The sequence below is a fragment of the Eubalaena glacialis genome, chromosome 6 (genome assembly GCF_028564815.1).
Source record: "Eubalaena glacialis isolate mEubGla1 chromosome 6, mEubGla1.1.hap2.+ XY, whole genome shotgun sequence".
NCBI lineage: Eukaryota > Metazoa > Chordata > Mammalia > Artiodactyla > Balaenidae > Eubalaena > Eubalaena glacialis.
Genome location: NC_083721.1, coordinates 2,121,963 through 2,145,748, shown reverse-complemented (window position 1 = coordinate 2,145,748; position 23,786 = coordinate 2,121,963). Strand labels below are relative to the sequence as shown.

The 23,786-nt window shown below is 42.4% G+C and overlaps 1 protein-coding gene across 4 annotated transcripts in view; it reads left to right on the top strand.

Moving 5' to 3' along the window:
• The window catches only part of TRAPPC10 (trafficking protein particle complex subunit 10), a 90,402-nt gene that overhangs the window by 8,013 nt on the left and 58,603 nt on the right, over positions 1–23,786 (top strand). For 3 of the 4 annotated variants that reach the window (XM_061193846.1, XM_061193843.1, XM_061193845.1), the window contains one exon: positions 20,261–20,342. In XM_061193846.1, the coding sequence (XP_061049829.1) occupies positions 20,261–20,342 (82 nt within the window). Of the gene's footprint in view, positions 1–3,507; positions 3,532–20,260; positions 20,343–23,786 lie in introns of those variants that run through there. The other variant, XM_061193847.1, reaches the window with a different exon arrangement.

The following is a 23,786-nucleotide window of genomic DNA, read 5'->3' as shown; positions in this document are numbered from 1 at the left end:
CACAGTTCTGGAGACCAGAAGTTGAAAATCAGGGTATCAGCAAGGCTGTACTCCCTCCCAAGGCTTTGTGGGGGGGGCGGGGTGGGAATCCTTTCTTGCCTCTTTCCAGCTCCCAGAAATCCTTGGCATTCCTTGGCTTGTAGCCACATCACTCCAGTCTCTGCCTTGTCTTCACACGGCTTTCTCTCTCCCTGTGTTTTCCCTTCTGTTTCTTATCTGACCTGACAAGTGACCTCTTGTCATTGGATTTAGGTCCCATCCGTATATGATCTGGAATGATCTTGTTTGAGAGCCTGAGCTTAATCACATCTGTAAAGACCCCTTTTCCAAATAAGGTTCATTCTCAGGTTCTGGGGGGGTCAAGACGTGGACAGATCTTTTGGGCGCCCCATTCAGCTCCTTCATTACGGTGTCTGCATTGGCATTCCGGTGCACATCGGCCGGCATCCATCGTGTGTCTTTGGTTTTATATCACTTCTTCTGTCCTTGGAGGCTTGTCCTCATTGTGCTCCGGACCAAGGAGCAATTCCCTGGTATCTGGAATTTTGGGCTTGAGATGTTGATACAAGGTGGGATGATCTCTTAGGAAAAGATGAACCTTTTCTGCAATCTCTGTTTCCCTCTTTTTTCCCCTAGGGAAATAAATGCTTTTGTCTTCCTGCACAAGTGTTACATGATGTTTCATTCCTCAATATTATTTTAGGCCTTTGTTTGCAAAATTTTTAAAAAAGTGAGCAGAGAAATTATGAAGAAACTGACAATAGGCTTAGACATTGGTTTCACCAGGGAGTGGGATATGTTTAGAAGTTTTCTTATTTTTAACAGATCTGTTTAGTGTTTGGAAGTTTGTTGCATAAGTTTCAGAGCTGAAACTTTAGGTAGAGCCTTGGAACTAACAATAACCCCTGTGGTAACAATTTTTACTACACCTGTAGCTCACCGTTTGTAGGCACTCTTAGTCTGGCTGGGTCAGCTCAGAGTTTCTAGGCATTGAGGTGCACAGTGGGAAGGGGCGTCAGGTCATTTTGAGGTTGAAGACCTGAGGGCCAGTTTCGCTGTGCCTGACCAGGAGCCCTCAGTATTTGGTGGCGCGGCGAGGACCAGCAGCCAGGTGGCGACTCCTCCTCCACCACGACCTTTCTTAGTGGTCGGGATGTCAGACACTGCCCACACGGAAGGGGGGATTGTCCCTAAAGTCACCCCTGAGAGAAAGCCTTTGCCATAGAGTTAAGTAAAATAAAAATATCACTTCCTTTAGTTCAGCAGTCGAAGAACTGAGTAGGGCAGCCGTACTGGAAATTTTTAGTGTAATCTCACTCATTCTAAAACTAAATTCATACTCTGAGAACTTGACAGCCAGCACCGTCATTGCATCTGCTGTAGGATATCCTGTGCTTTGGGGGCCCTGAATTGTCTAGCGTAGAACATGAGGGAGTTGGGCTAGATTCGCCATCAGCGAATGGGTACTCAGCATCTCTTCTGTGCCAGGCGCTGTTGCAGGTGCTTGGGTTACACCTGTGAGCAAAGACCCCAGCCCTCTTAGAGCTTACGTTCCAGCAAGAGGAGATAAGACAGTGTACATACATAGTAAATTATGTAATGTAATAGGTGATACGTGCTAGGCAAAAAAGGAGAAAGAGAAAAAGGTAAGAGAAATGGCAGAATTGTTAACATTTCAAACTTTTTATTACACAAACTTGCAAATATGTAAAAAGAAATAGAATTGTGTGAAGAAACCCTACAAACCTATCACTCAACTTCAACAATTGAATGAATGTCAATCTTGCTTCTTTATACCCCCCATTCCTTCCAATCCTATGTTATTTTGAAGCAAATCTCAGGCATCACACATTTATTGGTAAATGTATGTGTTATGGACTGAATATTTGTGTGTCCCGCCCAAATTCATATAGTGAAGCCCAAGCCCCTAATGTGGTGGTATTTGGAGATGCCACCTTCTGGGAGGTCATCAGGTTTGGCTTGGGTCATGAGGGTGGGAACCTTATGGTGGGGTCACTGGGCTCATAAAAAGAGGAGGAGAGATTGGGAGGGCGCTTGCGCTCTGCAAGTCAGGAAGGAGAGCCCTCCCCGGGAGCCCAGTCAGGCGCCTTGCACTCCAGCCTCCAGAACGAGGAAAACAATTGTGTTGTTTAAGCCACTTCATCTGGGGTGTTTTGTCATGGCAGCCTGAGCTAAGACAGTATGGATCTCTAAAAGATAAGGACTTCTAAAAAACATAACTGCAAAACTTTTATGGCATCTAAATAAAACAATTCCTTAGTATCAAATATTCAGCGTTTACATTTCCAACATGTCTGAAATGTCTTTTTTTTTAAAAATCTTTGAATTATTTAGTATCCAAATAAGGTTTTTAGATAAATGTCTTCAGTCTCTCTTGAAATCTTGATTTCCCCCCATCCCTCTTTTGTTCCTTGCAGCTTCTTGAAGAGCCCAGGGGGTGTGTCTTGTGGTCCCCCCTGGACTGTGCCAGCTGTGTCCTGTGGTGTCCTTGAACACCATCCTCTGTCCTCTGTTTCCTGTAGGGTGTCAGAGCCTGAGTTTGGGTCAGAATGCAGTTTGGGTTTTTCTGGCAAGATTTGCACAGGTGGTGGTGTGTTCTTCCGTCAGCAGGCGCAATAATGTCTGGTGGTCTCTCTTTTTGTGATGTTAGCAGATATTTATTCTCACATCATTAATTCCCTAAGGGTTGCAAAACCGTGCTATTTATTCTAATTTTACCGTTTCTTCATTTATTATCTGAAAGATTTCTGTAAAGAGTGTGTATTTGTACACACACACACACACATTTGTTTATGTTACTCGGTTACCCAGTGGTATAGTTTGTATAGGAAAGGCAGACCAAATGCTTGATTCTTCTCCTGTACATAACTTCTCAAAATGAGTTAGTTCACTGGTATTCTTCATTGGTGATCAATTAGGTTTTACTTATTTTTATCTTATTTTTGTAGTATCATTATGAACTTAAGGATTTAAACATACTTGGTTTGTTTCAGTCCATCGCACTTGCTATCCTTACTGATGGGCAAGTTCCCTCTTTGCCAGCAGGCTTGTGAGTGTAGGAATCTTTGTTAGTTTCGTTGCTCTCTGGTATGACGCAATGTTCCAGACTCATTTTATGCATTTCCTGCCCTGGACCTGGAGTAGCCATTCTCCAGGGAGCCCTGATTCCTTCTAGTGGGAGATGGTATTTGGAGACCCCAGTCTGTGTGCTTGGGCTTCAAGTTGCTGCTGGGCTTTTTCAGGGGGCAGAGCTAGGAATTTAAAGGTGGAAGCACTTCCTGAGTTTACTTTGATCTTTTCAATTCAAATTCAGGACTTTAGGGTTTTATTTAACCGCTCTGTCCTCTATATTTGCTTTCTTCCTGCTCTTTTATGTTTTCTTTCTTCCAGTTTTCAGGGATGCTTGGGGATGATAGTGTTAGAGCGAGGTTCTCAGACTGGATCGGAATCCAGTGGAGCGCTCGTTGGAACCTGAGGCCAGGCCCCACCCCAGAGTTTCTGACTGAGCAGGTACGGGATGGGGCCTGGGAGCCAGCACTTGCAACAAACACCCGGACGGTGCTGGTGCTGCGGGTCAGGGGAACTGCTTACTCCACCTTCCACAGCCTCTGAATAACACTTTAACTCTGCCATCAACAGTGTGACTAGTGAAGACAGACTTAAAACCTTTTCAGTAGTTCTTTGTGGCATTTGGATCTGTTACCCCACTAGGAATGAATAGTCAAATTTCTGCCAACTGCACATACATTTAATAACCTCATTTGTTTTATTTTTTCTGATATTTTTAGGGAAAGCTTTTTTAAAATTTAATTTGTTTTATAAGTATATAAAATACATGCTTCCAAAGGCAAGTCTACCAACACGATACATTTAAAACAATCTAGCGTATACCCCTGTCCTCTCTACCCTATCCCTGCCCTTACCTAAATAGTCTCCTTCTATAGGAGACATTCATACATATTTGTATTTCCCTTTCTTACATAAGAGATTACAAACTACACACACATTTTCCCACTTCGCTTTTTTCCCTCAACGTTTCCTGGTGGACGTAGCGTGTGGAGATCTTTCCCATTGCTTTTTATAGTCCCCTAGAACTCTGTCGTGTCCGTGTGCCGTGGTTTATTCCACCGGTCTCCCATCAGTGGAATTTGAATGGTTTCGTCTCTTGCTGTTTGACATAGTCTTGCACTGAATAGCCTTGCGTGTGCGTCTGTCTTCTCATTTTCCCTGTGTACCTGTCGGGGTAGAGCGCTGCAAGGATTGCTGGGACTGTGGTAAACACTTAGTCTTGCTAGATGTTTTCAAACCCCCTTCATAACGGCGCACCTTTTGAAAACTGCAGTTAGACCACATTGAGAAAGAGAAACAGACCTTAAGGAGGTGAAGGGGAAATCCAGGGAAAGAGCGGTTTGGGAACCCTTCTATCCAAAGCCTCGGGTCAGGGGCGTGCCTGGAGTGAGCAAGATCTCTTCCTGAACTTGCAAATGCTGTGATTCAAACTGCTACAATCTTACTGTATTTCCTTTATTTTAAAAATATGTAAACCTTCAAAGGCTGATTCTTCAGTCTTCTCATATTTAGATGCATTTATCCGATCTTTCTTTTTCTGTTGGAACTCTTCAGTTTTAAGTCTAGTGTGGTGTCTGAGTGCTGGAGAAGGTGACTGCTGTCCCCTTGGTTAGAAGTGTGTACTCAGACCTCCTTAACGCTTGGCATGTGTGCTAACTTGTTTCATGTCAAGAAAGAAAGACTTCAGGACTTTCTATCTTGTGAGTGGTCTCTGTGTATTGGTTGTGGTTCCTTTTCTGCAAACTCCCACGGTATGGAACTTGATTAACACTCACACATTGTACTTTGTCCCTTTGGTCACACCTGCGGGGTGGTGACTGTTGCGTAGACTGGGTACCAGGAGTGAGGGACACAGGGTGGGGGAGGGGAGCACGTGTGTCTGTCACAGTCAGGCTCGGGGGAAAGCTGGATGGAACAGCCTAACATGAAAGCTAGTGATGACATGGCAGGGTGTGCTGAGCTGTGATTTAAAATCACCGTCATTTCGGAAGGCCTGACGCAGGGGATCTGTGACAACTGACGACCAAGTGTAGGCGATTCCCATCATGTCGACTGGAGGAATTACCGTTCTTTAAGCTTGGCCTCTGCGGCGCAGAGCTGTGGGAGGGTTCATTTGCTTTTCTTCTCAGTATGCACCTTCCAGTAAAGGCAGCGCAGTGTTTATGCATAGAAATGGGCCATCAGTTGCCTGGTTGTTTTCGGGCACAGGCTAAACCTTACTTTCTATCAGTACTTGCAGAATCTGGATACCATCTGGGTCTTTTTTGTGCTTTCTCATTAGCCTTCACTCCCTGCCCCCACCCCCAAATGTGAAAGCCTTTCATGTACAGATACGCTGGGAAGACCCCTGGGGAGGGCTTCCATGTTCCAGGAGTACACATTTGATATTAGTTTTCCCCATGAAAGAGCTACCAATTTGAGGCATTAATTCACTTTTATTACTACATTGACACTACACATAAATTATGGCAAATACGTTTTACATATTATTGAATAGGCTGCAATGACTTCCCAGTTTGTGACTTTGGACATTTTTTTGTCCATTTGAAGGTCTGTTGTACTAGAAGCTGTTGAGGAGAAATTAAGGAACGTACGGTCTGAGGGTGAGCACACGTGTGCTTAGGGTTAAAGACAGTGCCCTCCTTAACACTTCTTGTTTTCAACTAGGAGTCAGCTGCCTAACTGTGAAGCGTAGCTTTATTTTGTTAGCAGCATGCTTAAAGAATGGCTGTTTTTATAAACTTTTATATAAAGCAAATGTTAGATAAATTATATATTTCCTCTGACTTTTTTTGAAGTAAAATCATAGCATCTCTTGCTTGGAAGGGCCTGAGGTAGGTTACCTAGTCCGAGTCCGGCCACTCCACAGCGGCCTAGTCTCCAGAGACCCAACTAGGAGATCGTCAGGTGCGGATGAGCCAAAGGCAGATCCTCTGTCTACACCACACACTTCTTCACGTGGAGCCACAATCCACCCACTAGTGCTGTGGAGCCTGTGGAGCCATAAAGGATAAATCTGACCCTTTTTTTTTAAGTTAAGACGTTGCCCACTAGATAGTTGAAGACAGCCATCTTATTAACAGACTAAGTAATCTGGATGTCTTCAACAATTTAAGATAAAATGCGAGATGCATTTTATTAGAAAAGTTACTCTTTCCTTTTACTGAGATTACACTAAAGAATTTGAAGAAGAATTGTACTGTATGAGAGTATCAACAGATATTTAAAATCTTTACTTAAGATCTTTTATCCAACATAAATCTCCAAATAAAGATACTGATATTGAAAATATATGGTAGCAGCTGTTTAGGAAAGCTGTACCTCAGCGGCAGATTGGCTGAACACTGGGTTTTATTTGCCACTTTCTCATGGTTGTAATTTCCTGATCCTTTCATACTTTTGTGTTAGGACCTTCACAGTTTGCATGTTTAAGCATTGGTAACAGTGGGATGCCAGTGACAGAAAGGTGCACTCTTGTTGGTGGAAGGTCTTCTGGAACCTGTGGTTTCAGCCAAGCGGTGTCAAGACAGTCACTGCAGATTCCTTAGGAAACAGTAAAATGAGGAGACAGAGAGGCAGCTCGGAGCGGCAGCCAAGAACGCTGAGTTCAGGGGCTGCCCGGTGCGGCTCGGCCCAGCTCTGGTGCTCGGGAGCCGCTTGACTCAGCTGGGTGGGCAGATGCTGGGTGCCTGGGCCTCCACGTGTGGGGTGGCCCTCGGTCCCGGGGCTGCTGGGAGGGCTCAGGGCGCCTGTGCAGACTGCTGTCCGCGAATGCACGGTAAACAGACGGGCCCTCTTTTGACTTTTGTTAGCTAGTTCTCACCTGGGGCCAAACCCTCTATAGTTAGCACATCCTCCCGGATCATCAGATCAGATGACATAGTTTTTTTGGGGGGGGGCAGGGGGGACAGCAGCGCAAATCAAATGCTTTTATTTTTCCCTTTTAAGTCTGTTACACTCTTTTCATAGTTGTGTCAGTTTTTTGCGGCTACTGTAACAAATAACACAGACTTTGTGCATTAAAGTAACACATAGATATTCTCTCAGAGCTCTGGAGACCAGAAGTCTGACCTGGGACTCGTTAGGTTAAAATCAAGATGTGGGCAGGGCTGATCCTTCCTGAGGCTCCAGGGGAGAATCCATTTCCTGCCTTTTCTGGCTTCTAGAGGTGCCCGCGTCCTTGGCTCTCTGGGCCCCTCCGCCTTCAAAGCCAGTGACACCAGTTCAGTCCTTCTCGTGATGCCATCTCTTTGGTTGTGGCTCTTCCGCCTCCCTCTTCCCTACTTAAGGACCCTTGTGAGTACAGTGGGCCTGTCCAGATAATCCAGGATCATCTCTTTAAGGTCAGCTGACTAGCAGCCTTAATTCACCTGCAGCCTTAATTCTCCCTCGCCATGTAATGTAACATATTCCCAGGCCCCAGGGAGTAGGCCAGTTACGTAGATTTCCGACTGCCTGTAACATGCATCTGGGAGAGAACCATTGGAAGTAATGATTCTATAAGTATGAAAACCCTGTGTCCTTCCCAAATGAGAGGTGACTTTTTTCAATTTCCCCCGAGGCATAATTGGTAGCTCTGGAGCATTCAAACCACATTTGGTAACTTACGCTACTTTTTCTGCAGACTGTTTAGTGCCAAATTCAATCTTATGTCATAACCGAGTCCTAAAATCTTTTAAAAATTATTACATAAACATTATAGGAACATTAGCAACAACGAATGTATGGCTTTTTGAACATAGATACAAACATTTTTCTTCTAGATTAAGAGAATATGTGCCTTTATTTTAGTCTAGTTTAGACATCCCACGTTCCTGAGATGCAGACTGTGAGCCCCTCTGAAATCTCCTCCCCCTAATGGAACCACTTTGCACGGTTTGGGTTGGATGTAGATTTTCAGGAGGATGAAGCATTCACTGCTTGTTTATCTGCGGGAGGCATTTTCACACAGAGCAGGACTGTGGACTCAGTCCTCTGCTCTTTAAGTATCAACGTAAGACTGATTCTGTTCTGGTTGCAATTGACTGTTAAGAATTGAAAATCTGAATTTTAAAAATGCTTTGACACTAAGTAACTTTGTGGATTTGCAGTTCTTGTGGACCCTAAAATAAAAGTTTTGTGCGTAAAATGATTGAAAGTTTTCATTGCTCTTGAGGTTGGTGAAGGGTGCAACAGATGATGTGTGACTGACAGTTTGTGACTGGTCCTGGCCACGGCCGGCCGAGCTGGGTCTGCCGCATCCTCATGCGTCTGTCTGGGCCTGTTACTTAGCTTTGCTTAGACTCTCATCTTAGTGATAGCATCTTGGGTCTAAAAGACTGTCTAGCCTACACGTTTCTATTTTTAGGTATAATCGACTTCTTTGACAGTTAGAGTTGTTTCAAAAATAACCAGCTTTTTACTGTCTTAGTGTTGGTCATCTAAAATCCAAATGAGGAAATTCCCTGGTGGTTCAGTGGTTAGGACTCGGCGCTTTCACTGCTGTGGCCCGGGTTCAATCCCTGGTTGGGGAACTAAGACCCCACAAGCCGCACAGCGTGGCCAGAAATAAACAAAAAAATAAATAAAATCTGAATGATACATCTTTATCTGTAGTTATTTATGTTTTGTTGGACATGTGTTAGTGTCTTTTTACGTTGGTAAAACTTAACTACTTTATAATTGTCCTTCTGTTTTAAAAATTTTAAGAAAATGTTAAGCTGAGTTTGTTGAAATATGACCCGTTTATGCTTAAGTCACTGAAATCATCTTTCTGAATTCTTCCCCCCACCCCGTGTTTAATTAGTTCTTATCTGCTTTTAACATAGAAAGTTTAAAATTACATGATTAATACATGAATGTATGCTTCTAAAAATCTCAGAGCATGCAGTCATAATTCAGGAAATAGTGAAGGTCTGCATCAGTCACCTGATTGCATGGAACAGCAAATCTAATCACAACTGGCGTAAGTAAGAAAACAGGTTCAGATAATCAGAAACCCGGGGCTCTGCCCCCCTTTCTTGGGGAGCGTCTGAGCTGGGCTTTCCTCAGCCTTTGGGCTTAGGCCCAGCCTGGGGTCAGGTGCCAGCAAGCCTGGGCACCATCCAGATGGAGTGCCTGCGTCCCTTTGCAGAGCAAGGCCACTGTCCCTTGATGTTTCCCTTTACGTTTGAGTGGCCCCTCTGCCTGTCGTCAGTCATTGCTCCTGCCCGGGTGCTGCCACGCGCCGATGCTGACGGTCCGCAGACGCCCCTGGAGCTGCCTGTGGGTGCCCTGACTTGCCCCAGCCTTATATCCACGTGTCCCCACGTGAGTGACGAGACACACACACACACAGGGAGAGAGAGATTTATATTGGGTTGGCCGAAAGGTTCGTTCCGTTTTTTCCATAAGATGGCTCTGGTAGTGCCTAGTTGTCTTTAACTTCATTTGAAACAATTTTGTTAGATTGTATTGTGACAGCTGTCATATCAGCGTGCGTTTAAAAAAAAAAAAACTTACCAAAATTGGTGAATTTTTGTGTAGCCATTTTAATATTGAAGGTGGAAGAAAAACAACATTTTCGGCATATTATGCTAGATTGTTTCAAGAAAGGTAAAAACACTGCTGAAAACACAAAAAAAGATTTGTGCAGTGTGTGGAGAAGGTGCTGTGACTGATGGAACGTGTCAGAAGTGGTCTGCGAAGTTCCGTGCCGGAGATTTCTCACCAGACGATGCTCCACGGTCGGGTAGACCAGTTGAAGTTGATAGTGACCAAATCGAAACAATAATCGAGAAACAATCAACGTTATACCATGCAGGAGGTAGCTGACATACTCAAAATATCCAAATCAAACACTGAAAATCATTTGCACCAGCTTGGTTATGTTAATCGCTTTGGTGTTTGGGTTCCACATAGGTGAAAAAAACCTGGACCATATTTCTGCATGCGATTCTCTACTGAAACATAACGAAAACATGCCGTTTTTAAAACAAGTTGTGATGGGCTGTGAAAAATAGATACTGTACAATAACGTGGAATGGAAGAGATCGTGGGGCAAGCGAAATGAACCACCGCCAGCCACACCAAAGGCTGGTCTTCATCCAAAGAAGGTGATGTTGTGTATATGGTGGGGTTGGAAGGGAGTCCTCTATTAAGAGCTCCTTCCGGAAAACCAAACGATTAAGTCCAACAAGTACTGCTCCCAGTTAGACCAGCTAAAAGCAGCACTCGACGAAAAGCGTCCAGAATTAGTCAACAGAAAACACATAATCTTCCATCAGGACAACACAAGACCACATATTTCTTTGATGACCAGGCAAAAACGGTTACAGCTTGGCTGGAAAGTTCTGATGCATCCGCCATATTCACCAGACATTGCACCTTCCGATTTCCATTTATTTCGGTCTTTACAAAATTCTCTTAATGGAAAAAATTTCCATTCCCTGGAAGACTGTAAAAGGCACCTGGAACAGTTCTTTGCTCAAAAAGATAAAAAGTTTTGGAAAGATGGAATTATGAAGTTGCCTGAAAAATGGCAGAAGGTAGTGGGACAAAACAGTGAATACATTGTTCAGTAAGTTCTTGGTGAAAATGAAAAATGTCTTTTATTTTTACTTAAAAACTGAAGGAACTTTTTGGCCAACCCAGTATTAATGGGATTGTGCTTTGAATTACTTTTACAAATTATTTTGATAAGTCTCCCCTCTCTCACCAAAAAAAAAAGAGAAAGAAATCTTAGTTGTTGAAATCAATAGTCTGAGTTGACTCTTTTAATAGGCCTCTTGAGTAAGAAAAATAAACACAGCGGTTTTCTGAACAGGGTTCTCTGAACACATCAATCTTAAGCCTCATTTTTGCTTCTAGTAGCTGTTTTCTAACAACTGAATCCTTATTGGGTTTTCTCATGCCCCTGTTGCCCATGGGATCAAAATGAAGTGGCTCTTACAATTCAGACCTCAGAACTGGAATGGCTTTTCTGCTAGGTGGTTGGGCTATTTTGGGGAGCTACAAAGTATACACTGTTAATTTAATTACCTATCACATAAGCCTAGATTTAATTCTTTTGGGGTTTTACACCTAAGCTCTTTCCTGTCCCTCTCTTTTAGAGCTCTGGCTCTCTATAGCTCATTTTCAAAGACATCTCTATTTTTCATAATACTCAATATAAAGACTTAGGAGTATTACCATTAATAATAGCTATATATTCTGAGAAAATCATGGAGGCTTTTCTTCATGTTCAGTCAATGTAGAATTTCAATGGGTGAGAAGAATTTGACCTTCAAATGTAAATCAGGGGTGCTGTATCAGTTGGCTAGGGCTGCCATAGCAAAATACCACAGACTGGGTGGCTTGAACAACAGAAACTTGTTTTCTCACAGTTCTGGTGTCTGGAAGTCCAGATCAAAGTGTCGACAGGGTTGGTTTCTGAGGCGTCCCTCCTTGGCTTGGAGGTGGCCAGCCGTCTTCTTGCTGTGTCCTCATGTGGTCCTTTCCCACCCCAGAGTCTGTGTATCCACATTTTCTCTTATAAGGATGCCAATCAGATTGGATCAGGGCCCATTCTAAAGCCCTCATTCTAACTTAATCAGCTTTTCAAGACCTTATCTGCAAATACAGACACATTCAGAGGTACTGGGGGTTAGGATTTCAACGTATGAATTTTGCAGGGACACAGTTTAGCTCCTAACAGGCGCTGAGCTCAAATGGTCACTTGTTAAGTCCCCAGTTATTGTCAGATGACGTCTTTGCCCTTGACAGATGTGCTAATTGACGTATAATCTTTTAAAATTAAATTTAGGACACAGATTAAAGATTTATTTCATGATTGAATATAAGAAAAATTGTTACTTTATAGTCTCCACTTAGACAAGTTTTATATAGTATAACAGGATTTCCTGTGGGGGACACTTGGGAGGGGGCGTGTAAGAGGCACTGCATTTGTTTACTCTGTACATAGGTTTTTCTTTTCTTTTTTCCCTTAACATCTTTATCAGAGTATAATTGCTTTACAACGTTGTGTTAGTTTCTGCTGTATAACAAAGTGAATCAGCTGTACGTATACATATATCCCCATATCCCCTCCCTCTTGCGTCTCCCTCCCACCCTCCCTATCCCACCCCTCTAGGTGGTCACAGAGCACTGAGCTGATCTCCCTGTGCTATGCGGCTGCTTCCCACTAGCTATCTGTTTTACATTTGGTAGTGTATATATGTCAATGCTACTGTCTCACTTTGTCCCAGCTTACCCTTCCCCCTCCCCGTGTCCTCAAGTCCATTCTCTACATCTGCATCTTTATTCCTGTCCTGCCCCTAGGTTCATCAGGACCTTTTTTTTTTTTTTTTAGATTCCATATATATGTGTTAGCATATGGTATTTGTTTTTCTCTTTCTGACTTACTTCACTCTGTAGGACAGACTCTAGGTCCATCCACCTCACTACAAATAACTCAATTTCTTTTCTTTTTATGGCTGAGTTATATTCCATTGTATATATGTGCCACATCTTCTTTATCCATTCATCTGTCGATGGACACTTAGGTTGCTTCCATGTCCTGACTTTTGTAAATAGAGCTGCAATGAACATTGTGGTACATGACTGAATTATGGTTTTCTCAGGGTATATGCCCAGTAGTGAGATTGCTGGGTCATATGGTAGTTCTGTTTTTAGTTTTTTAAGGAACCTCCATAGTGTTCTCCATAGTGGCTGTATCAATTTACATTCCCACCAACAGTGCAAGAGGGTTCCATTTTCTCCACACCCTCTCCAGCATTTATTGTTTGTAGATTTTTTGATGATGACCATTCTGACCGGTGTGAGGTGATATCTCACTGTAGTTTTGATTTGCATTTCTCTAATGATTAGTGATGCTGAGCATCCTTTCATGTGTTTGTTGGCAATCTGTATATCTTCTTTGGAGAAATGTCTATTTAGGTCTTCTGCCCATTTTTGGATAGGGTTGTTTGTTTTTTGGATGTTGAGCTGCTTGTATATTTTGGAGATTAATCCTTTGTCAGTTGCTTCGTTTGCAAATATTTTTTCCCATTCTGAGGGTTGTCTTTTCGTCTCGTTTATGGTTTCCTTTGCTGTGCAAAAGCTTTTAAGTTTCATTAGGTCCCATTTGTTTATTTTTGTTTTGATTTCCATTTCTCTAGGAGGTGGGTCAAAAAGGATCTTGCTGTGATTTATGTCATAGAGTGTTCTGCCTGTGTTTCCCTCTAAGAGTTTGATAGTGTCTGGGCTTACATTTAGGTCTTTGATCCATTTTGAGTTTATTTTTGTGTACGGTGTTTGGAAGTGTTCTAATTTCATTCTTTTACATGTAGCTGTCCAGTTTTCCCATCACCACTTATTGAAGAGGCTGTCTTTTCTCCATTGTATGTTCTTGCCTTCTTTGTCATAAATTAGGTGCCCATATGTGTGTGGGTTTATCTCTGGGCTTTCAATCCTTTTCCATTGATCTGTATTTCTGTTTTTGTGCCAGTACCATACTGTGTTGATTACTGTAGCTTTGTAGTATAGTCTGAAGTCCGGGAGCCTGATTTCTCCAGCTCCGTTTTTCTTTCTCGAGATTGCTTTGGCTATTGGGGATCTTTTGTGTTTCCATACAAGCTGTGAAATTTTTTGTTCTAGTTTTGTGAAAAATGCCATTGGTAGTTTGATAGGGATTGCATTGAATCTGTAGATTGCTTTGGGTAGTATAGTCATTTTCACAATGTTGATTCTTCCAATCTAAGAACATGGTATACCTCTCCATCTGTTGGTATCATCTTTAATTTCTTTCATCAGTGTCTTAGAGTTTCCTGCATACAGGTATTTTGTTTCCTTATGTAGGGTTATTCCTAGGTATTTTATTCTTTTTGTTGCAGTGGTAAATGGGAGTGTTTCCTTAATTTCTCTTTCAGATTTTTCGTCATTAGTGTATAGGAATGCAAGAGATTTCTGTGCATTAATTTTGTATCCTGCTACTTTACCGAATTCATTGATTAGCTCTCGTAGTTTTCTGGTAGCATCTTTAGGATTCTCTGTGTATAGTATCACATTATCTGCAAAGAGTGACAGCTTTACTTTATCTTTTCCGATTTGGATTCCCTTTATTTCTTTTTCTTCTCTAATTGCTGTGGCTAAAACTTCCAAAACTATGTTGAATAATAGTGGTGAGAGTGGACAACCTTGTCTTGTTCCTGATATTAGAGGAAATGGTTTCAGTTTTTCACCATTGAGAACGATGTTGGCTGTGGGTTTGTCATATATGGCCTTTATTATGTTGAGGTGAGTTCCCCCTATGCCTACTTTTTGGAGGGTTTTTATCATAAATGGGTGTTGAATTTTGTCAAAAGCTTTTTCTGTATCTATTGAGATTTTCATATGATTTTTTATCCTTCAATTTGTTAATATGGTATATCACATGGATTGGTTTGTGTATATTGAAGAATCCTTGCATTCCTGGGATAAACCCCACTTGATCGTGGTGTATGATCCTTTTAATGTGCTGTTGGATTCTGTTTGCTAGTATTTTGTTGAGGATTTTTGCATCTGTGTTCATCAGAGATATCTTTTTTTGTGACATCTTTGTCTGCTTTTGGTATCAGGGTGATGGTGGCCTCGTAGAATGAGCTTAGGAGTGTTCCTCCCTGTGCTGTATTTCAGAAGAGTTTGAGAAGGATAGGTGTTAGCTCTTTTCTAAATGTTTGATAGAATTTGCCTGTGAAGCCATCTGGTCCTGGGCTTTTGTTTCTTGGAAGATTTTTAAATCACAGATTCAATTTCAGTGCTTGTGATTGGTCTGTTTATATTTTCTATTTCTTCCTGGTTCAGCCTCGGAAGGTTGTGCTTTTCTAAGAATTTGTCCATTTCTTCCAGGTTGTCCATTTTATTGGCATATAGTTGCTTGTAGTAATCTCTCATGATTCTTTGTATTTCTGCAGTGTCAGTTGTTACTTCTTTTTCATTTCTAATTCTGTTGATTTGAGTCTTCTCCCTTTTTTTTCTTGATGCGTCTGGCTAATGGTTTATCAATTTTGTTTATCTTCTCAAAGAACCAGATTTTAGTTTTATTGATCTTTGCTATTGTTTTCTTTATTTCTTTTTCACTTATTTCTGATCTGATCTTTATGATTTCTTTCCTTCTGCTAACTTTGGGTTTTTTTTGTTCTTCTTTCTCTAATTGCTTTAGGTGTAAGGTTAGGTTGTTTATTTGAGATTTTTCGTGTTTCTTGAGGTAGGATTGTATTGCTATAAACTTCCCTCTTAGAACTGCTTTTGCTGCATCCCATAGGTTTTGGGTCATCATGTTTTTTTACTGTCATTCGTTTCTAGGTATTTTTTGATTTCCTCTTTGATTTCTTCAGTGATCTCTTGGTTATTTAGTAACGTATTGTTTAGCCTCCATGTGTTTGTATTTTTTACAGTTTTTTTCCTGTAATTGGTATCTAGTCTCATAGCGTTGTGGTCGGAAAAGATACCTGATATGATTTCAATTTTCTTAAATTTACCAAGGGTTGATTTGTGACCCAAGATATGATCTATCCTGGAGAATGTTCCATGAGCACTTGAGAAGAAAGTGTATTCTGTTGTTTTTGGATGGAATGTCCTATAAATGTCAATTAAGTCCATCTTGTTTAATGTGTCATTTAAAGCTTGTGTTTCCTTATTTATTTTCATTTTGCATGATCTGTCCATTGGTGAAAGTGGAGTGTTAAAGTCCCCTACTATGATTGTGTTACTGTCGATTTCCCCTTTTATGGCTGTTAGCATTGCCTTATGTATTGAGGTGCTCCTATGTTGGGTGCATGAATATTTACAATTGTTATATCTTCTTCTTGGATTGATCCCTTGATCATTATGTAGTGTCCTTCTTTGTCTCTTGTAATAGTCTTTATTTTAAAGTCTATTTTGTCTGATATGAGAATTGCTACTCCAGCTTTCTTTTGATTTCCATTTGTGTGGAATATGTTTTTCCATTTCCTCACTTTCAGTCTGTATGTGTCCCGAGGTCTGAAGTCGGTCTCTTGTAGACAACATATATACGGGTCTTGTTTTTGTATCCATTCAGCCAGTCTATGTCTTTTTGTTGGAGCATTTAATCCATTTACATTTAAGGTAATTATTGATATGTATGTTCTGATTACCATTTTCTTAGTTGTTTTGGGTTTGTTTTTGTGGGTCTTTTCCTTCTCTTGTGTTTCCTACCTAGAGAAGTTCCTTTAGCATTTGTTGTAAAGCTGGTTTGGTGGTGGTGAGTTCCCTTATCTTTTGCTTGTCTGTAAAGGTGTTAATTTCTACATCGAATCTGAATGAGATCCTTGCTGGGTAGAGTAATCTTGGTTGCAGGTTTTTCCCTTTCATCACTTTAATTAAATATGTCCTGCCACTCGCTTCTGGCTTTCAGAGTTTCTGCTGAAAGATCAGCTGTTAACCTTATAGGGATTCCCTTATATGTTATTTGTTGCTTTTCCCTTGCTGCTTTTAATATGTTTTCTTTGTATTTAATTTTTGATAGTTTGATTAATATGTGTCTCGGTGTGTTTCTCTTTGGGTTTATCCTGTATGGTACTCTCTGCGCTTCCTGGACTTGATTGACTATTTCCTTTCCCATGTTAGGGAAGTTTTCGACTATAATCTCTTCAAATATTTTCTCAGTCCCTTTCTTTTTCTCTTCTTCTGGGACCCCTATAATTTGAATGATGGTGCATTTAATGTTGTCCCAGAGGTCTCCGAGACTGTCCTCAGTTCCTTTCATTCTTTTTTCTTTATTCTGCTCCCTGGCAGTTATTTCTACCATTTTATCTTCCAGCTCACTTATCCGTTCTTCCACCTCAGTTATTCTGTTATTGATTCCTTCTAGAGTATTTTAAATTTCAGTAATTGTGTTGTTCATCACTGTTTGTTTGCTCTAGTTCTTCTAGGTCCTTGTTAAATGTTTCTTGTATTTTCTCCATTCTTTTTCGAGATTTTGGATCATCTTTACTATCATTACTCTGAATTCGTTTTTAGGTAGGTTGCCTGTTTCGTCTTCATTTATTTGGTCTTGTAGGTTTTTACCTTGCACCTTCATCTGTAACATTTTTTTGTCGTTTCTTTTTTTTTTTTTGATGGGTGGTGCTGAATTCCTGTCTTACTGGTTGTTTGGACTGAGACGTCAAGCACTGGAGTTTGTAGGCAGTTGGATAGAGCTGGGACTTGGTGCTGAGATGAGGACCTCCAGGAGGCCTCACTCCAGTTAATATTCCCTGGGGTCTGAGGTTCTCTGTCAGTCCAGTGGTTTAGACTCAGAGCTCTCACCACAGGAGCTCAGGCCTGACCTCTGGCCTGGGAACCAAGATCTCGCAAGCTTTGTGGAACTGTGAAAAAAAAAAGAAAGAAAGAAAAAAAAGGTGCAGTACAATATCAAAGAATAAAAAAATAAAATTGGAAAGATAAAAGATATATTAGGAAAAATAAAACTATAATTGAAACAACTGCAACAAGGTAAAATAAAACCACAACAGAAGAAAGAAAAAAAAAAAAAGAAAGAAAAGGGGGGGCGAACAAGCCAAAAGGAGAGATCACTAACAAAGTGTAAAGAATAAAATAAAATTAGAAAAAAGATTTAGTAGGAAAAATAAAATTCTAAAAGAATTAACAACAATGAATCAACAAGGTGAAACAGAACCCCAGTCTAAAAGAGGGAAAAACAACAACAAAAAGAAGCCTTGGCTATGAGGGCGGAGTTCAGGTGGGGGTGGAACTTAGGCAGGGGTGGGGTTTAGGGTGGGGCGGGACCTAGGCGGGTGGGGGGGTGACGCATGAGCGTGGGGCGGGACCTCTGCTTAGGGCGGAAAGGGAGAGGCAGCACGTGGAAGGAGGGCCTCTGGAGTGTGGAGCTCCGGAGTCTGGAGGTAGGGCCCTAAGTGGGGGTGTGTGGGTGGGGCCTGGTCCCAGTGCCTTGGAGGGGGTTTCAGAGGGGGTCTCCGAGTGTAGGGGTGGAGCTTGGGCTCTGCGCAGCAGGAGGGAGGCTGGGAGGGCAGAGGATTAGGCCCGGGAGCCCAACAGGCTCCCTGGTGCCTAAGTGGACAGGGCAAGTACTGACCCCGTTCCCTTCCGTTCCTTCGCACCCCTCCCCACCATCTCCCCCAGGATCTCCCCTGTCGCTGCTGGACCCCTAACCGTGGGTGGGTCCCGCTGGGTGTAGGAACTCCTCCCCTCCCCCAGCCGCCCCTCAGGTGCTGGTCCCGGAGGTCCGGCCTTTACTTTTGCTCCCCCTTCCCTCCCTCCCATTCCCTCAGGACCCTCGCGGCTGAAGGAGGCCTCGGTGGGCACAGGATCGGGCCCGGGATCTCAGCAGGCTCCCGGGCAGGGGAAACCTGGCCACGCTCCCTTTTGATCCTCTGCCCTCCCAGTGGTCCCCCAATTTCCCCCTTCAGGCGTGGGATCCCTTCCCCTCCCCCAGCCGCCCCTCAGGGACGCCAGTCCCCTCCTGCCTCCACTTCTCCTCCCCCTTCACTCCCCCCATGCCCCACGTCCTACCTGGTTGTTGGGGGTTCCTCCCGTCCCCTTAGGTGTCTGTGGTCCCCCACTGGTGCCTGGTAGGTGCCCTAGTTGTGTGGAGACACGAATTCCGCGTCCTCCTAGTATGCCATCTTGACTCCGCCCTCTGTACCTTTATGTGAGACTTTATTGCAAGGACCATATATATATATATATATATATATATGTATGTGTATATATATATATATATATATATATATAAAAAACCAAGTGAAAGAGGAGAAAGCGTCTATGTGTTTGCCCTAATTTCTGATCTTAGAACCTTTAAAAGAGACAGCAGGGGTTGGCACTCAAAGATAAGAAATCTGAAGCTAACTGAAGGTTTTCTTACTTTGATTTCTAAGACAACTACCAAATAAATGAACATGATGAAAAATGATGAGTTAAAACATAAAAGTTGTTTTTATGTCAACAATAAATTATTAATAGTAACCCTTATTAAGGATTTACTTTGTGTCAGGCCTTGTTCAAGGTTTTTTGTGTTGACTCACTCAGTCTCACCACAGCCCTGTTGGGAGCTATTCTTATTTTCCCATTTCACAGATGGTCCCCGAGGCACAGAAAGGCTCGGTGGTCTCCCCGTGCTTACTCAGCTGGTAGATGGTGGAGCTCAGGTGGGAGCCAGGCCATCAGCCTTTCAGCATCTGTGTCCAGTCACTGTGCCCCACTGCCTCTCTGATAAGCAGCTCAGCTGCCCAGAAACACCGTTCCTCTCAGCAGTCACTTGACAGTGTTATGTGGTGTGGGGAAGGTTTCGTTTTGTTTTGTTGTGGTTTTTTTGGGGGGCTCATGATAGCAAAATAAGCAAATGTGTTAATGGCCCACATCAATTCCCAATGATTTCTTTAAGATCAATATAAAAGCAAATGGAAAATGGTTTTGCTTAAAGTTAGAGGATCCGCTGAGTATAAGAATTTGAGTCATCTACTGAAAGGTTCTTTTTAAGCCTAAGTACGATATGGTTATGCTATCATTTTATGAGAGCTAAGTGGATTTTTCAGTTCCGTCGAAGCTAGGATGAAAGAGCTGAATTAACAGCATGCGAAGTCAGACACTCCTGGGTTCCTCACTGGTCTCCGCAGCCAGCCAGCTTTGTGCTCCCCCTCCTCGGCCGTGAGGTCGTGTCTGCCTCCAGGACTTCCCGTGTGGACTGGACGAGAGCAGGCATGTCCGGTGTCCTGGGTGGCATGGGCACAGAGAGCGTATTGTACGTCTTGGCTCCTAGTGGCATTTGGATGCGTATCGAGCTTATTTTGGTGAAGAAACTCATGTTCACTTGTCCGGGTTTCCTACTCTGCCTGGAGTTTCATGACTGTTTTGTCCAAGTTGGAGAGAGCAGCGGCTGTGTGAGCTGACACAGGGGCGAGGCTGGCTGGAGCTGGGCCCGCTCCGCCTCTCCTTAGCTTTCAGACCCCAGGCAGGTGACTCCACTTTGCTGATCCTCCTCCTCCTCCTCCTCATGGGGAGAATCATACCCCCTTCAGAGAGGCCAGGCGAGGGTTAGTTAGATCACGTGTCAAGTGCTGGTTTTCTTGAGACCACTTATTTAAAGATATGAAAAAATCTTGTTTTGTGATGTCATTCTGCTAAATTATTAAGTTGCCTAAAAATACCAATTAATAAATTTTAGAGCCATTTTTCCTATATTTACCTAAAAATGCCATTTTTATTCCTGTTGTAGGTGCTGGAGATCAGAATTTATTTACCTCTATTTATCCGACGCTCTCCCAGCAGCTTCCAAGAGAACCGATGGAATGGAGAAGGTATGGCGCCTCTGGTTTTTGCTGCATCTCCCTCGTTTTGTAGGCATTTGTGTGAGCAAGTGAAGTAGTAAGAGTTAAAGGCTAAGTTTTCAGGAAACTGAGTGGAGCCACGTAATCGTGGGCCTTCTTCTCTAAGGAATGTGCTGATTTTCTTGACAAGTCATAGGATGGTAGAAATGGGACACTTCTTCTGAGCTGAAGGCCCACTTTTATAGGAATGGCTTCTGATTCCTCATGGCATTTTGGAAAGGAGACGCACACTCCGATTCCACATTAGAGCAGGTGCCTCTGTCTGCTGTCTTATGAGGCCTTCTCTCTGCCCTGAGCTCCTGGCTCTTCTCTTAAGGATGAGAAAGTGTACAGAAAGATGTTACTTAAAAATTAGGAAGGAGGGGCTTCCCTGGTGGCACAGTGGTTAAGAATCCGCCTGCCAATGTAGGGGACACGGGCTCGAGCCCCGGCCCGGGAAGATCCCACATGCTGCGGAGCAGCTGAGCCCGTGCACCACAACTACTGAGCCTGCACTCTAGAGCTCGTGTGCCGCAACTACTGAGCCTGTGTGCCACAACTACTGAGCCTGCGTGCCACAACTACTGAAGTCCACACACCTAGAGCCCTTGCTCTGCAACAAGAGAAGCCACTGCAATGAGAAGCCCGCACACTGCAACGAAGAGTAGCCCCTGCTCGCCGCAACTAGAGAAAGCCCGCGCGCAGCAATGAAGACTCAGTGCAGCCAAAAATAAAAATTAAAAATAAATAAATTTATTAAAAAAAATTAGGAGGGAAACCAGATCAATCCTCTCGTTTGCCCTATTGTTTGTAATTGTTCCTCTAATGACTTGTTCTGAGGAAATAATTGACTTTGAATTATCTTACTGGAAGACTAATTTCTGGTAAGATTAGATATTATTTGTAGAAAATGTTTGGATTGTGACTTGTTAATACCGGTAATCTGATTTTAACCAAGGTGTATGAAGAATTTCCTGTTGTTACTCATGTTCGTGTAATTCTGATTCTTGCTATGTTATTCCTTTCTGATCACCAGTTTGTAATCTACTAACGTGAAGAGTTAACATTCTAGGTGACTTATCCAGGCTCTCTAATGAATCTAGTCTAATTTTTGTGCCCGATTATAGTGTTACAAGGAATGTATTTAATTACCTACATGTAATATGAAGAATGTACAGAATGTGGGAGAATTCTCTTACAGAAAAATTATTCAGCATCTCAAGAGGCCCAGTGCTGTGAATGAGAGAAAACAGTCCAGCAAACGGAAGAGTTTAATACCTGAAGAAATGGAGTAATCTGTAGAGGGTTTCCAATAGTATATATTATTTAAACATTCAGAAAGATAGAAGAAACAGGAAAGGGGGTTATGAGGAAAAAAATGAAATAGAGACACTGCATAGATTTAATACGTATTTTCATCTCTTCACCTTCTTGAAAACTAAATGAGAAAAAAGAACGAGAAATGTTCAAGGACAGAGAAGGGCAGAAGTGGCGGCAGCAGAGACGTGGACGCCTCTTTGGGAAAAGGAGGATGGACAGAGGAATAGGAGGGAAAGCTGAGCCCATGTGTCTGCAGAGGTGGCTCCCTGAGAAGCAGGCGAGTCCCTGACAGGTGACAGGGCCCAGGGCCCAGGTCCCAGGACCTTGGTAGGCGAGGGGTAGAAAGGGGTGATAGAAGGCCCGGGCAGGGTTCCTTCTGCCGTGGGGGGTGTGTGTGTGTGTGTGTGTATAAAGCTCTTTAGTACTATTTGACATGTTAAAGTGTATATATATTACTTTGATAAAATTTTAAATTAATTGATTAGATCTTCGGGGAAAAAAATTGAAGCAGAAACTTTACTTGATGCAGTGAACTGCTGTGTAGCTGAAAAGCAAAGTAGTGAGTTGGGAGATTGCGCTTGGAAACTCTGGAGTTGAATGCTGAGAGCTGGAGTTGGAGGTGTGAAAGGAAAGCTGAGCCGTGAAGGCCAAGTCCAGAAGTTTCAATGTCCCTGTAGAAGCTGTTTCAGAAGGAGAGTATAGAGAGGGTGGAGGACAGGCGATACTTGAAAAACTGGCATCAAGATTTTCCCAGCAGTGAGTTCGGAGATTGCAGGGGCCGCTGAATGTCAAGCAGAATGGAAACAAAACAAAGCAAACAAAAAGCCATGCCAAGCAACAAGGAGAAAAGAAAAACCAAATTTGCAGTCTCTAACAGCATTTAAAATGTAGCATAAAATATAGCATTTAAGAAGAGTCTTGAGGGCAAGTACCTCTGAATCTAGAGTTCTGTATTATTCACACTCATACAAGTGGGAAGACTGCCTCAGCCTCCCCCGGGCCTTGGGAGAGACAGGATGCCAGCTGGGCCCAGGATGGCCGGGGGCCCTGATCTGCCAGTCTGGCCACACGGCACCACACGTGTTCTCTCCAGAGTGCTGTTCACATCTTATATTTGCTGCTTGCCACCGGATGGAGATCGTTGGGAAACATTTTCAGACATGTATGATCAGAAACTGTACTACTCTCTGTGAAATAATTAAGGAATGTATCTCAAGAAAAAGGAAAATGAACCATGAATTCACAGGATAAAGGAAGCAGCTGCCAGCACGCAAGTCATAAATACTGTGCTATATTATGGTGTCAATGCTTTTAAGAATTAAAAAATCTAAAATTTCAGATTGTGGAGGAAAGCAGAGAGAAGACAGTGTACTATCTTTGTCTTGTTCAAGGAGAGGTAGACATTTACTGTAGTCTTTGAGAGGGAAATTTAAGTTTATGCATATTAAAAACTAAAATGTAACCAACAGCAGAAAAGAAATAGATGGTTAAACTTTCAAACTAACAGAGAAAAAGGATGGAAAAAGAAAACTTGATTAATCTCTCAAAGGACAGAAAAAAATAGAGAGCCTGAAATAGAAAATCCACAAGTTCAAGCATAATCACGTTAAATTTGGTTGGTTTTAGCTTATTAATCACCGAGACTCCTTAGATTGGATAAAAAATACAAAATCCAGCTATAGATATTTAAAAGAGATACAACTACTAGAGGTGGAAAATAGAGGTATGGAAAAAAGATGTATGTAGCATAATTTATTTTTATAAGTATAATAAAACAGCATCCATACCCTCTGATAGCCATAGATTAGATGAGTGCAGCTTGTGGGATTTCTCTATGTGTCCTTTGTTCTTGGGTTGAGAAAAAATGGAGGGGGTGGTTACCACTATTTTATTTATGCTATGTGAATGAAACCTGTTCTTTTTCACCAGACAGTTCTCTTTTTTGGATAATACGGGTTGTCACAAAAGTATTAGAGCAGTTTAAAGCTTTGATAACTTCACACAGCACTTTTGACAATTGGGAAACTCTTTTCTTCTTTTATAGTGACTGTAGGTTAACATCCGTTTTTCTTAGAAGTCTGTGTTGCAAGCAAAGTAAAGCCGACAGATTTATGG